The following is a 13,155-nucleotide window of genomic DNA, read 5'->3' on the forward strand; positions in this document are numbered from 1 at the left end:
ACCATTTTAAAGGGGAGGCTTTGCCGCTACTAACGATGGCTCGGTAATTAATAAAACACTAATAGTTTTAGAACTGCACAGCTCTAAAGTTTTATGATTTTTAATACGCGTTAATAGGCCTTTCTGTGACGTCGAGCGAGAGACAGCGGAATTTTAAAAATTACCTTTTACATATATTACGATATCTCGAAAACGAAAAGCCGGATCGACTAAAACCAAAAACCATTTTAAAGGGGAGGCTTTGCCGCTTCCAATGATGGCTCAATTATGGACAACACACTAATATCTTTGAAACTGCGTGTGTATAAAGTGTAACTATTTTTAATACGTGTTGTTAGATCATTCCAAGACTGACAATTGAAGATTCTCTCCTATGTGTTTTCTATTTACATTTGGTATCAAATTTTGTCCAGTTTTTTTACAAAAAAAAATAAAAATCATTCAACCAGTCCGATTACCGGTCGTTATAGGCAAGACAGACTATATATATTTCTCGAAAAACAAACTATAAGAAGAAAAGTGAATACAGTAAAATTCATTGTACGTATATTACAAGAAAAGTCGTGAAGTTGAATGGCGCTAAAATAATATTGTGTATTAAAAATTCTAAACGAGAGTTTAATGGTTTATTTGACCGGTCGTGGTAGGTTTAGTGTTAAGGTGAGACGAAAATTTTAAATGAAATTATTATTTACCAGTTTGTAACGCTTTCTAAACCGAAGTAATATCCTGAAACCGAATTCGAATGCTTTGGACCGTTATCGTTTGGCGCGTGGATTTTCGGAATATCTTTGTTCCGCGTACCGAATCCACGGTTTGTTCGATTCGGAACGAGAAGTCAGGTTTCGTTTCTCGAAAACCGACCCGCAGACCGCGAGGATTCCGCCTCCAATTTTCACAGTTGGTTTGATCCTTTGGGGCGGGAATTTCGGGCATAGTTGGTGGGATTTCGTCGAATTATAATTTGTTTTAAGCAGTTTTGAGCAGAACTTTGAACGGCCGCGTGTCAAATATATTCGGAAAGATCATTGAATAATTTTCTAAGTACATATTGCGGTCGAATGGAATCTGGATTTCGAAGTTCCGGCATTATTAAACTGGACCGTAATTTGCACCTACGAATCGTGGCTTGGAACATAGTTATAGTTATTAAAATTGGAAACTAGAACGTTTACTCGCCACTTGATTCACCGACGAATCCACGAATAATTACAATTGCTAAACATTCAATGGTTACGAATATTTTCGACGATGTTGCGATCGATTTTATAACATTTTGTTCAAATAAAAAGGAAAAAGCCAAGTCTATTTTTTAAATTTCTTTCACATCGACGATTTTCAAGCTAGAATCTAAATACGATTTTGATGTCATTTCGCAGGATACGATCGTTCCTTGTTTTTTTCCCCCCCAACGCAAAACAACGATCAATTCCCAACATTCATATAGCTTCGCGCCCACACACACCTTCTTCCGACATTGATGCATTATTCCAAGCGTCGTTGATAGGCTTCTATGGCTCTATTTATCATACATCCCGCGAAGTAACATCAAGTTCCTACCGGAGCAATTAATCAAGAACAAAAAATTATTGTTACAATTATTTTTCATTCTACGAAATCCTAGTCAATTTCGACCATTCGTAGAACCGAAGACGTAGCTCGAACGCTTCTGAACGACAGTATTAATAAATTATTTTCCAATTTATCGGTTTTCGTAGCAGGAATGAGATTAAATGGAAGACATAAATTTTCATTAGGGAGAGTTTGGAATGGTCCACGGTCAATAAAGAGATCGGAAGTATTCGAGACTTTTTACGTTTAATGACAAGGGGGATAGGATCGCGACACGTATGTGATGGTGAAACACACACACGCGGTTGCTACACACGACCACATTCGCGCTGTGTGGCCGCGTTATTCCTTTGATGCAAAGCACGCGAAACGACATCAGCCCGATCCAGTCCCAGCGGCTGGCCGAACCGTCATTGTGTCATTTTAACTGCCGCGACGTCCCTTTGACAGTATTATATTAGAACACCGAAATCTCAGCCAAACTCGAAACAGTATCGTGTAACCGATTTTCAACTATGCCCGTGCACGGGACTCGAAATTCACGCTCCGATCGTGGACGGTTGGAAAGGTTACAACGCGTCATTAAATGATTCCTCTACAAGCTTCTCTATCCTCTATTTTAATCTACTTTTTCAGGATCGTAGATTAGGTGCCCTGGTTGCTATGTGCAAAATTTCAAGCGTTCCCACTCGATAGTTTCGGAGATATATTTAAGTTGGGTAAAAAAATTTCACTTTATCTTTGGTTATAGAATTTTGTATGTATGGATATGTCTGTGTTTGTTTGATTATTATTATTATTTTTTTTTTTATTTGATGGTTTTTTACGCCGTTTCCACTGCGAGTTTTTTCTTATATTTTGTCAATTAATTTTCTTTCTTCGATGAATCCCAGTAGGTTGTGTAGCTTTTTGTCGGTGAGGTTTTCTTTAAGTTGTGTTTACGGCGAAGAGTATTGTATTTTGGGCAGCCAAGGATTAGGTAATCCGTTGTAATTGTTCTGTTGCAGTGTTCGCATATTGGGATGGGTTACTTTGATAATAAGTATGAGTGGGAGATTTTGGAGTGTACAATTCTTATTTGGGTTATAGCAGTTTAATCTTTTCTAGTCAAATTAGTTGCTTTGTTTTCTGTAAAAAAGGAGTCATCTATGTTTTTGATGTTTTATTATTTTTGTTTTGCTTTATATTTCCGGTTCAGTGTAATTATAAAATCATGAAAAGTGGTACAACTTCCATTTGTAGAGCATCCGTCTCATTCAGATTTTTGTATGGATATGTGTATGTTTGCATGATTACCTATGCTTGGCTTTATATTTCAGGTGCCATATGATCACAGAATCATGAAAAATGGTACGATAATTTCCATTTATAGAGCATCCAAGTCATTCAAAATTTTTCTATAGATATGTATAGATGTGTGTGTTTGTTTGATTATCTCTGCATTGCTTTATATTTCAGGGTCAGTATGGTCAAAAAATTATAAAACTTGGTACGATAACTACTACAGTGTGTTAGGAAATGATAAGTTCACTCACATTTATTATCGTAACTTATAGAGAAATGTATCAACTGCTCTCAGACTTTCAAGATATAAGGTCCTTGTATTAACAAATCTGATTGCTAAATTTCGTTTTAGAGTAATATTTCTAAATGATGTGATATAAGAATATCATAATTTTAACATATTTCAACCGTTAATAAATGATAGGTTCACTTTAAAAAAACATATTTATACATAGCCATTAAATAATTCTTAGCAAAGTAAAAATTAAAATTAATATTTAAGAGGTTTTCCACCACTTTTAATTAATAAATTGATTCGTTTCGGCATAGATTCGATAAGATCTGTGAGCGTTCGTAATTGCCGTTTTGAGCTCTTTTACACTATTGAATTGGCGATAATCGTCGTAAACATCGCGTACTAGTTGTCCCCATAAATTCTCAATCGGGTTAAGATCAGGAGACCTTGATGTCCATGTTAATGTGTCTATATTTTTAGTTTTTAACCATTGTTTAGTGCTTGATGAAGCACTAAACAAAAAAAACTGAAAACTGATTCATGCACTTCGAAAATTATTATCATAAGTATGACTGAACCAATCATTTTCTAACACACTGTATATACAGAGAATCAAAGAATGTATGTCTATGTGTTTGTATGTTGACTTCAGATTTGCTTTATACTCTAGTCTTACAAGGAACCATCGCGAACGGTCCGGCTTCGATTTTGATGAAACTTTGTACACTTATAAAGCAGCCAAAAATAATCGACACGTATTTTTTTTTAGCTGCGGTAACTCGAGTTTAAGGGGTGAAACCACCCCTTGAAGTTTTGGCTCGAAACGGCTATCTCGAAAACGGAAAGACATACAAAAAAATTGTTAATGGGCGAGGTTGATGGTTTCTTATGTACAATAACATGGTGTTAAAAAATTTAAAAAAATACAATTTGTTTATAACAAAAAAAAATTTATTAACTTAATTTTTCATTTTATTGAAATTTTCATAATGACAAAAAATGACGAGCATTTTATTCCAAATCTATTGGTATGCGATTTTTTAAAATTGCCTCCTACAGTTTTGCAGATTTTGATGATTTACATCTTGCGCGCACATCCATTATGGTAGTAGCCGTTCTAACTTTGATTTTAATGAAGCACTGTAGGCTTGCACTACTTCTAAAGGACAAAATCGGGAAAAATACAAGAATACCAATTTGTTGATAGAGGCTTCGTTAAGAAATTATTAACGTTTAAAGTTCCGCCCGTACTGAATTTTTTTCTCCGAAATGCCCAAGATTTCGGGGGAATGTGTAATGACCAAAAATGATTGTAATCGACCCCTGCAACCGAAAATAATTTTTTTAGAACGATTTGAAATTTTTTTTTTTCGCTGAAAAATTTAGGCACCTACGCCCTGTCGATTTTCTTAAAAATTCGTTTTTCATTTTTAATAATTTTGTTTGACGCCCTACAAAAACGTTGGCCAATACTTTTTTGTAGGTACCTATGAGCTCTACTTCAGAAAAGAGTTTCATTGAAATATATTCACTATTGTAGGAATTATCGCTGTTTGAAGATTGGACCATTTTTATGGGGTTTTTCTCATTTTGCGGGGTCAAGGATCAACTTTTTGCATATTTTTGCGATATCTACGTATTCTTGATTAAAATACGCGTCGTTTGCATTTTTGAAAATTAAAATCCTTCAATCCGTTCAGAAGTTATGACATTTTAAAGATCCGCATGAAATTTTCGTACAACATTTCTGGCCATAAATTACATTTTCGATTAGGAATTTTTTTCTCGGAAGTGGATTTCGTAGGTATATGTATTGACCAAAAATGATTGTAATTGGCCCCCGCAACCGAAAATAATTTTTTCCCGGAGGATTTGAAATTTTTTAATTTAATTTTTTAATAATTTTTTAACGAAGGCTCAATCAACAAATTGATATCCTTGATTTTCGTCTTATTTTGGCCTCTAGAATCTCCCATTAAAATTTTTCCCAAGGGTGGCCGAACTTTTCCAAATCCATTGGTATGTAATATTTTAAAATTGCCTCTTTTAAAAAATCGCATACCAATGGATTTGGAATAAAATGCTCGTCATTTTTTGTCATTATGAAAATTTCAATAAAATGAAAAATTAAGTTAATACATTTTTTTTTGTTATAAACAAATTGTATTTGTTTAAATTTTTTAACACCATGTTATTGTACATAAGAAACCATCAACCTCGCCCATTAACAATTTTTTTGTATGTCTTTCCGTTTTCGAGATAGCCGTTTCGAGCCAAAACTTCAAGGGGTGGTTTCACCCCTTAAACTCGAGTTACCGCAGTTAAAACAAAATACGTGTCGATTATTTTTGGCTGCTTTATAAGTGTACAAAGTTTCATCAAAATCGAAGCCGGACCGTTCGCGATGGTTCCTTGTTAGTCGATCAAAAAATTATAAAATTTGGTACGATAACCTCTATAAATGGAGCTTTGAAGATTTGTTTGCACGTTGACTTCTAATTTGCTTTATTTTACTAAGTTCTTGAAGAAAACATCCCTTACAGAGTACTGTGTGTTTGGACGTGTGTATTTTCAAACCAATAATAATCATCTACTCCGCGTGAAATTCCATTCTTGCGACGTCTCCGGCTATTTGTCCCCTCGAATAAGCTTAATCGTGTCGGTGGGTTAGCGCAGTATTCGCCATTTACCGTTACAATTGCCATCCTTAATATCAATCAAAATGTCACGCAATCTCACAAAATTGTTAGCCATTTTTTTCACCCCTGATTTACCGGACTTTGCCCGTCATGGGGAAGTCTCGTCGTTCCCATAGACTCTGGTTTGCCAACGAGGATCGTAAAGGACCAAGGTTCCGGGTCCAGCGTCGGTGAGATTTCAGTTTTCTGGCCTTCGTTTAACGGAAGAAAGAATTCTCATTACCTTAATCTTGCCTTATTTAGATGTAGATGTTTCCGGAGGAGACTCGAGACAATTGTTTCGGGGAGATCAATTCTCGCGGTAACTTCCTTGGCCATTAAACGTCTGTCACTCAACACTTTTTACTTACGTTTTCTGTCATCAGAGATCGTTACGGTCATCTTCGAACTGTTTTACAGACCGAGGAAGTAAAACATTATCAAACCTGCGTTTAATCGAACAGTGACGATATCAACGATAATACCATTCACTCGAATACTTTGATCTATTGAATTTTACAAATTTCTTCCTTGGAGGCTGAATTTAAATTTTGAAAATCTTTTTAAAAAGTGTTAATATATTACACATTTAATTGTATGATATATAAATGTTTTACTGGAGAGTTTAAACATAAATATAACGCGATATTGGTCGGTACTTGCGCTTATGGTTTACAGGTTAGTCTGAGAACTCGCGGACCTTGTTCCGTAAAATACGAAATTTTCAAAAAAAAATTTAAAACACTGTCGACCGAGTGAAAATTATTTGCACGATTTCCTGGCTTCTTTAAAGATAACAAATAGCAGAAATGTTAGAAAATAGATAAAAGTTTCGCTTCTGAAAAATTACAAAATTTTAAAAATCGATGAAATTATTGAATTTTATCATCGGCAGATACAAAGAATGCGAATGATTTTTAGAAATTTCAGTTTGATCGCAGTCTATAGAAAGGCTGGCTAAAACGTCTGACTCGATACGAGCTATACCACTTAATATTTAAACAAGTTTAAAGCAGACACGACCAATTAATTATTTAATCTGCAAGCACTTCCACTAAGCAATATTAAATTATATCAAATTATTCAATATCCTGTCCAATTTAATAAAATTATCAACGAATTGATTTCCATGAAAAATATGCTGTACGAATATTGTAAAACTCGTGCATAGAACGCAAGTTGTAAGTAGGTTAAACTTGGAATCAGACCAGAGTCGTAAACATCTTTCGAGGGAAATTTTGACGTAATATTCAGTGGTTTCAATGGAGCGCTCGTTTCCAGCAAATGTTTATTAATTAAATTTCTCTCGATGTTTCCCGTCACATACTGGCCAGTTTCGGCGAGCATGTATAAACGTACATAGACACGATTTAGTAGCTTCTGCATAAATACGTACTTAATTCAAGCACGTGTATACTGAAACAATTCGCTACATCCCAAAAGTTTAATCTCGTAATATTTAAACTACCTCGTGCAATTTGAAACTTACATCTGACGTGTAAACTCATCTTTCAACTTTTTTTTCAGAATTTCCACATTTACATTTCGTCGTTCGTATTTTCTATCGATTTTATCCGAGTATGAGTATTATTATTTTAGGTCCACCTTTCGAAGAGGATCAACGTTGAGAGATATTTGATTAATAAATTATTGTTGGAAAATTCACACCTACATATTTTAAATTTTCCAGTGCAAGGAAATTGAAAAAATTATTCTTGTATATCTTGAGGGAATTTTGAAATATTGTTTTTCTTCTTGTTGAAAATGACGAATGTAAATATTCTTATTTTCTTAATGCAGCGCAGGGGATTAGAAGAATTTCTTGGGATTGGAAACTCGTACAACCGTGCTTGAATCTTACCTTCTAGTAGCTGGTCGCCTTTAAACCATTCGACCAAAGGCACTGGTTTCCCTTCGCCGCTCTCGCAGAACAAGGAAACCATCGAACCATCGTTTATTGGTCCTAAAGTGGTGCCGGTGCTTAACGGTTTCTTCGTACTTTCGTCGATGACACGTACAAATGCAGGTTGCACTGAAACAGAAACGACAGGATTGAATCGGAAGTCGGTCAATTAGACGGCTAAAAAGTGGTTTCGATTCGTCCTACTATTATTGCTTCTATTCAGCAAACACGGTCGCTTACGGTGCAGTCCTTACGTTTCATTCGCTGTTCATTGGGTTTCTCGAAAATGTTCGAATCGTTTGCTGGCACAAGTTGTCCGGTAAAATTGCTACATAATTAATTTTTGCCACGTTATTCTGTCAAAATTCATCCCTTTCTCTGTGCATTCAGAAATTCATTAAACAGAGAGAATAATTTTTTACGAATTTGAAAAATAGTTTAATAATATCGAGACACTTTTGGTACCGTGATTAACAATAGTGTTTCATTTATAATATACGAGAAAAAAAAAATTTGCAGTTTTCAAATTTGTTAAAAAAATCAGTTTTATATCACCACTTGATTAACTATTCCACAGGTTATCGAACAAACTCCCAGTACATTTTTTACAGAGAATAAATTTTAATTAACGTACCGCGGAAAAATGAAATACGTTTCGTTCGACGAACGGACATTTTAATAAATCTTTGGTTAGCGGCGAACGAGTAACATTTTTTTTTCTCTTCCTTTGTAATAGCAATTCGTTACGCGTTTATAACCTTCATCGTACGCGTAGCCACCGCCGGGCCTGTATAGTTTTCAACGAACCGCGCTTTAGAAATATAATAATACACCTATTGCTCGGTCGCATCAGTGAAAAAACAAAAGCTAATAATTCTCGTATAAAGTGGAATAAAACATTCTCAAATTATTCGGGAAACAATGCCCGGACAAAACGAAACCCGCGTCCATCTTTTCTGTGCGCTTCGCCTCGATAATAATTATAAAATATTTATTTAAATTACGAACATAATTGGTGGAGGAGTCGAGCGTGAATTTTATTAAGAATTTTACTGTATTAAATAAGATTCGATGATCAGTTTCTAAGCTGTTCTATGAGTATTTAAACCATTAAGGGTAGTAAATTAAAATATCTAGTTCCATTCAAGAATAAAAAATAATACTGATAATATCTAGTATTAAACAAGGATATAAAATCTAAGCAATATTTAAAAAATTTTTACTATTAAGGGTAGTTCACCCCTTGATAACATCTGTTCTACAACAAATTAAAATATCGATTTTAATTCAACAGAAGGTTACAATATTAATTTTAATAATGTAATAGAAACTTCTGTGCCTCTTTTTAAAAATTTCCAGAGGGTGATTTCATCCCCAACTACAAAAACAGACCAAATAAAAAAATAATACTGATAATATCTAGTATCAAACAAGGATATCAAATCTAAACAATATTTAAAAAATTTTTGCTATTAAGGGTAGTTCACCCCCTGATAACATCTGTTCTACAATAAATTAAAATATCGAGTTCCATTCAAGAAAACATTTAATACTGATAATATCTGGTACCAAACAAGGATATAAAATCTAAACAATATTTCAAAAATTTTTGCTATTAAGGGTAGTTCACCCCCTGATAACATCTGATCTACAACAAATTAAAATATCGATTTTAATTCAACAGAAGGTTACAATATTAATTTTAATAATGTAATAGAAACTTTTGTGCCTCTTTTTAAAAATTTCCAGAGGGTGATTTCATCCCCAACTACAAAAACAGACCAAATAAAAAAATAATACCGATAATACCTGGTACCAAACAAGGATATAAAATCTAAAAAATATTTAAAAAATTATAAATATTAAAGGAAAAATTTTAATGGGGTGTTCTAGAGGCCAAAATAAAACGAAAATCAAGAATACGAATTTGTTCATGGAGGCTTTGTTAAAAAGGTATTAACGTTTGAAGTTCCGCCCGTAGTGAATTTTTCTCTCGAAAATGCACAGGATTTCGGGGGTAAGTCTATTCACCAAAAATTATTATAATTGACCTCCGCAACCGAAAATAATTTTTTTAGAACGATTTGAAAAATTCTTTTTCAGTAAAAAATTTCAGCACGCATCCGATTTTTTTTCTCGAAAGTGGATAGGATTTCGAAGGTACGTGTATTCACCAAAAATGATTGTAACCCCGCAACCGAAAATAATTTTTCCAGAACGATTTGAAATTTTTTAATCTCGTCGAAAAATGTCAGCACCTTCTCGAATTTTTTTCTCGAAAGTGGATAGGATTTCGAGGGTATGTCTAATAATAAAAAAAATTCTAGTTAACCCCCACAACAGAAAATAATTTTTCCAGAACGATTTGACATTTTTTTCTTCGCCGAAAAATTTCAGGGAAACACGTCAATATATGGTCAGACATTAAATTTTCGGTAAGGAATTTTTTTCTCGAAAGTGCGTAGGATTTCGGTGGTATGTCTATTAACCGAAAATGATTGTAATTAACCCCTGCAACGAATAATAATTTTTTTAGAACGATTTTGAAATTTTTCAATTTTGTCGAAAAATTTCAGCATCTACTCGAATTTTTTTCTCGAAAATGCGTAGGATTTCGGGGATATGTCTATTGACCAAAAATGGTTGTAATTAACCCCTGCAACCAATAATCATTTTCCCAGAACGATTTGAAGTTTTTGAATTTAATTGTTAATAACTTTTTATCGAAGCCTGCATCAAGAAATTGGTATTCTTGATTTTCGTCATATTTTACCCTCCAAAATCCCACAATAAAATTTTTCCCAGGGGTGGCCAAACACCCTGTATATATTAAGAACTCTTTTCCATTTATTTTTACTAAATTCGTTTACTACAATTGTGTTTGTTAACTTCTCTATATAAAACAGTAGTTCTTTTTTAATGTTAACAGATAAGTAATACCTAATTACAAGCCCTATAGAGAAGTATCAAAGTAAAGAAATCTCCAACGTACTACGACCATTCACAAGTTTCACAATTTCCACGCCCTGTATAATGCAGTAAATTAAAATAACAAGTTGTATTCAAAGAAACTCTACAATATTCTTTAAGATAATATAATAAAAACTTTCGTGCAACTTTCTATAAATTTCCAAGGGGTGGTCTCACCCCCCTCCCCCCTAAAATAAAAAAACAAACCAATTACAAACAATATCCAGTATTAAAGAAGAACATAAAATTAAAAAAAAAAAAAAATCCGTACTATTTTCCAACATACAAAAAAAATTCCTCCCTAAAGATATCTTTCTCACAAGTTAAAACCCCGACATTCTATCCAGCAACCGCAGCGCGAGAGACAACCATAAGTCGCTGGCCACGTAAATCGTCCAACAAAGTTCCCATTGAAAAATCATAATAAGAAGATGTTCAATGTCTGCGCCCCCCTACCCCCCCCCCTCACCCCTTTCTCCCCGGCCACTGCGCGGGGTCCTCATTCGTCGCGAGGCACGTTTCTCTCGATTTTAATATCTCTCAGAGTTTCCCCGACGCGGGGGGACGTTTGAATCCAGTTTTTAATTCAAGTCTCTCGCCGGGAGGAGTTTCATTGTGGGGACGAGTCGCGCCCGGCGAGACCAAAGGGAGTCCGGTTTGAAAACGAAGTAGAGAATTGAAGCGGACTATCTTTTTCTCGGGCGGCGGTCTATGAATAAAACTTTTCAACGCGTTTGCAAGTGCTGTTTCCGGGTAACCGTGGCCCCGCCCCGCCCCGTCGTCATTGGCCCCCTTGAATTCAACGCGAGCCACTGAATGTCAAGTAACTGTTTTCCCTGAAAATTCATCTTGCGAATTTACGCCCAACGAAGACTGTAACTTTTTACTGCGGGGCCGAGGTCAGGCCGGAAACGAGAAGTCGTTCGCGAAACTTCCGAGCCTCGCGTCCATCGGGGATCGATTTGACCCGCGAACGTTTAACTCAGCGGTGCGCAACTTAAACCCTATCGCGAATTAAACTTCTACTGGTCGCTCGATAAATTGATTAATTGAATCTTGGGTAAAAATTCAATTTTTTATTCATTTATTTATTGGTTTTTGGAACACTGTGTAGAAAGGGCACTTTCGTTTCAAAGATTTTTCAATTCTGTTTGTAATTTGAGAGTTTGGATAATACCGTGACTGTTGGGAATTCCAACACTTGTGGCGTCGCCTCCCATGTTCGCCACCAGAGGGATCGCGCTCTCACAAGCGCTCGACCGACCCCCGGTTGCTATATGTATATACATTCCTCTGCAAAATCATACTCATCAATCTCAGCTCCATATAGAATTTCTTCCAGAATATTAGCACCTTGATGACAAAAACGTTCAAATTTCAACTTTTAATAACAGCAGGTGTCTCTTGACCCTGTCGTAAACTTTTCGAAACAATAATGTCTGGGCTGTACATAGTAATCACCCGAAGCAATGACTCCGGTAATTATACAGAATACTTAACATTTATCTCTCAAAATTTAACAGTACATTCTTAAATATATATACTTTCGAAAAATGAAGCAAAAAAAAATTGATTTTTTTAAGGTCTCACATGAGACTCCCCCTTTAAATAAAACGGCTCCACGAACATAGTGGGAGCTTACAGTGACAAATTATATAATACTTCGTACACTTTTTGAATAAGTGGCTAACATAACCTTTCACCCAACTCTGTATACTGCTATTATTTCTGCCAAAAAAGAAATCTTATATAAATACACATAGCTCTGGGGCCCATAGTCATTGCTGAGCTTAAATAAAGGACACAGTAATAGTCAAAGAAAGTTTATTTAAAGGACTACTTAAGATTACTGAACTGGCACCAGATGGCGCGAATGTTACTAGATACTAATTTACAATTCTACTAGAACATTTAAACATGAATAACTTTTCTGGTTTTAAAATACTGAATCTCAACTACAGTAGAAAATAATTTCCACGACAATTTAAATGTTAATTTATAATTTGTACATACACTATATACTTTTGTACACGATATACAAATAATCCAGAGAATTTAAAAATAAATAAGTCTTAAATGAGTCCAGTTTAATGCAAAGTTCGAATTAAAATTCGTATCACGGCGGAAGAAGAGCGAATCGGGGCGCGCGCAACCGTCGACGCCCGTAATTCGACAGAACCGGAAGTACCAACTAGTAAAACATGTGCGTTCTGTCGTTGTAGGTCCATCCTTACACGCGTGCTTTGCTTTTACCGTCTCTCTGCGTTGTTGCGTACGAAAGTTACGGGGACAGTTGCCCTCCTAGGTTCGTTACAGACGACAAAGATGAATTTTAAGAGACACGGAATTAAAGTATAACGAGACAGAGCCAGAGAACAATGAACTACACGGCTGTAGCTTCTAACCGGAACGTGTATTTAATTTTCAAAGGAAATTTTTTACTTTATAAAAATGCTTCGAGATTCGGTAACTGGAGAACCTAAAACAATTCTAAACCGAAGATTTCCGGCATT

General features: G+C 35.1%; 1 protein-coding gene across 3 annotated transcripts in view; it reads right to left on the bottom strand.

The window, feature by feature from the left end:
• The window catches only part of LOC122397473, a 484,513-nt gene that overhangs the window by 107,042 nt on the left and 364,316 nt on the right, over window positions 1-13,155 (bottom strand). For all 3 annotated transcript variants that reach the window (XR_006259108.1, XR_006259107.1, XM_043396627.1), the window contains exon 4: window positions 7,631-7,801. Coding sequence is in view for 1 of the 3 variants with exons in the window: in XM_043396627.1 (XP_043252562.1) it covers window positions 7,631-7,801 (171 nt within the window). In the remaining 2 variants the exon portion in view is untranslated. The remainder of the gene's footprint in view (window positions 1-7,630; window positions 7,802-13,155) is intronic.

This window comes from Colletes gigas, unplaced genomic scaffold, assembly GCF_013123115.1.
Source record: "Colletes gigas isolate AHSC1104 unplaced genomic scaffold, ASM1312311v1 Colletes_gigas_Sc00009, whole genome shotgun sequence".
NCBI lineage: Eukaryota > Metazoa > Arthropoda > Insecta > Hymenoptera > Colletidae > Colletes > Colletes gigas.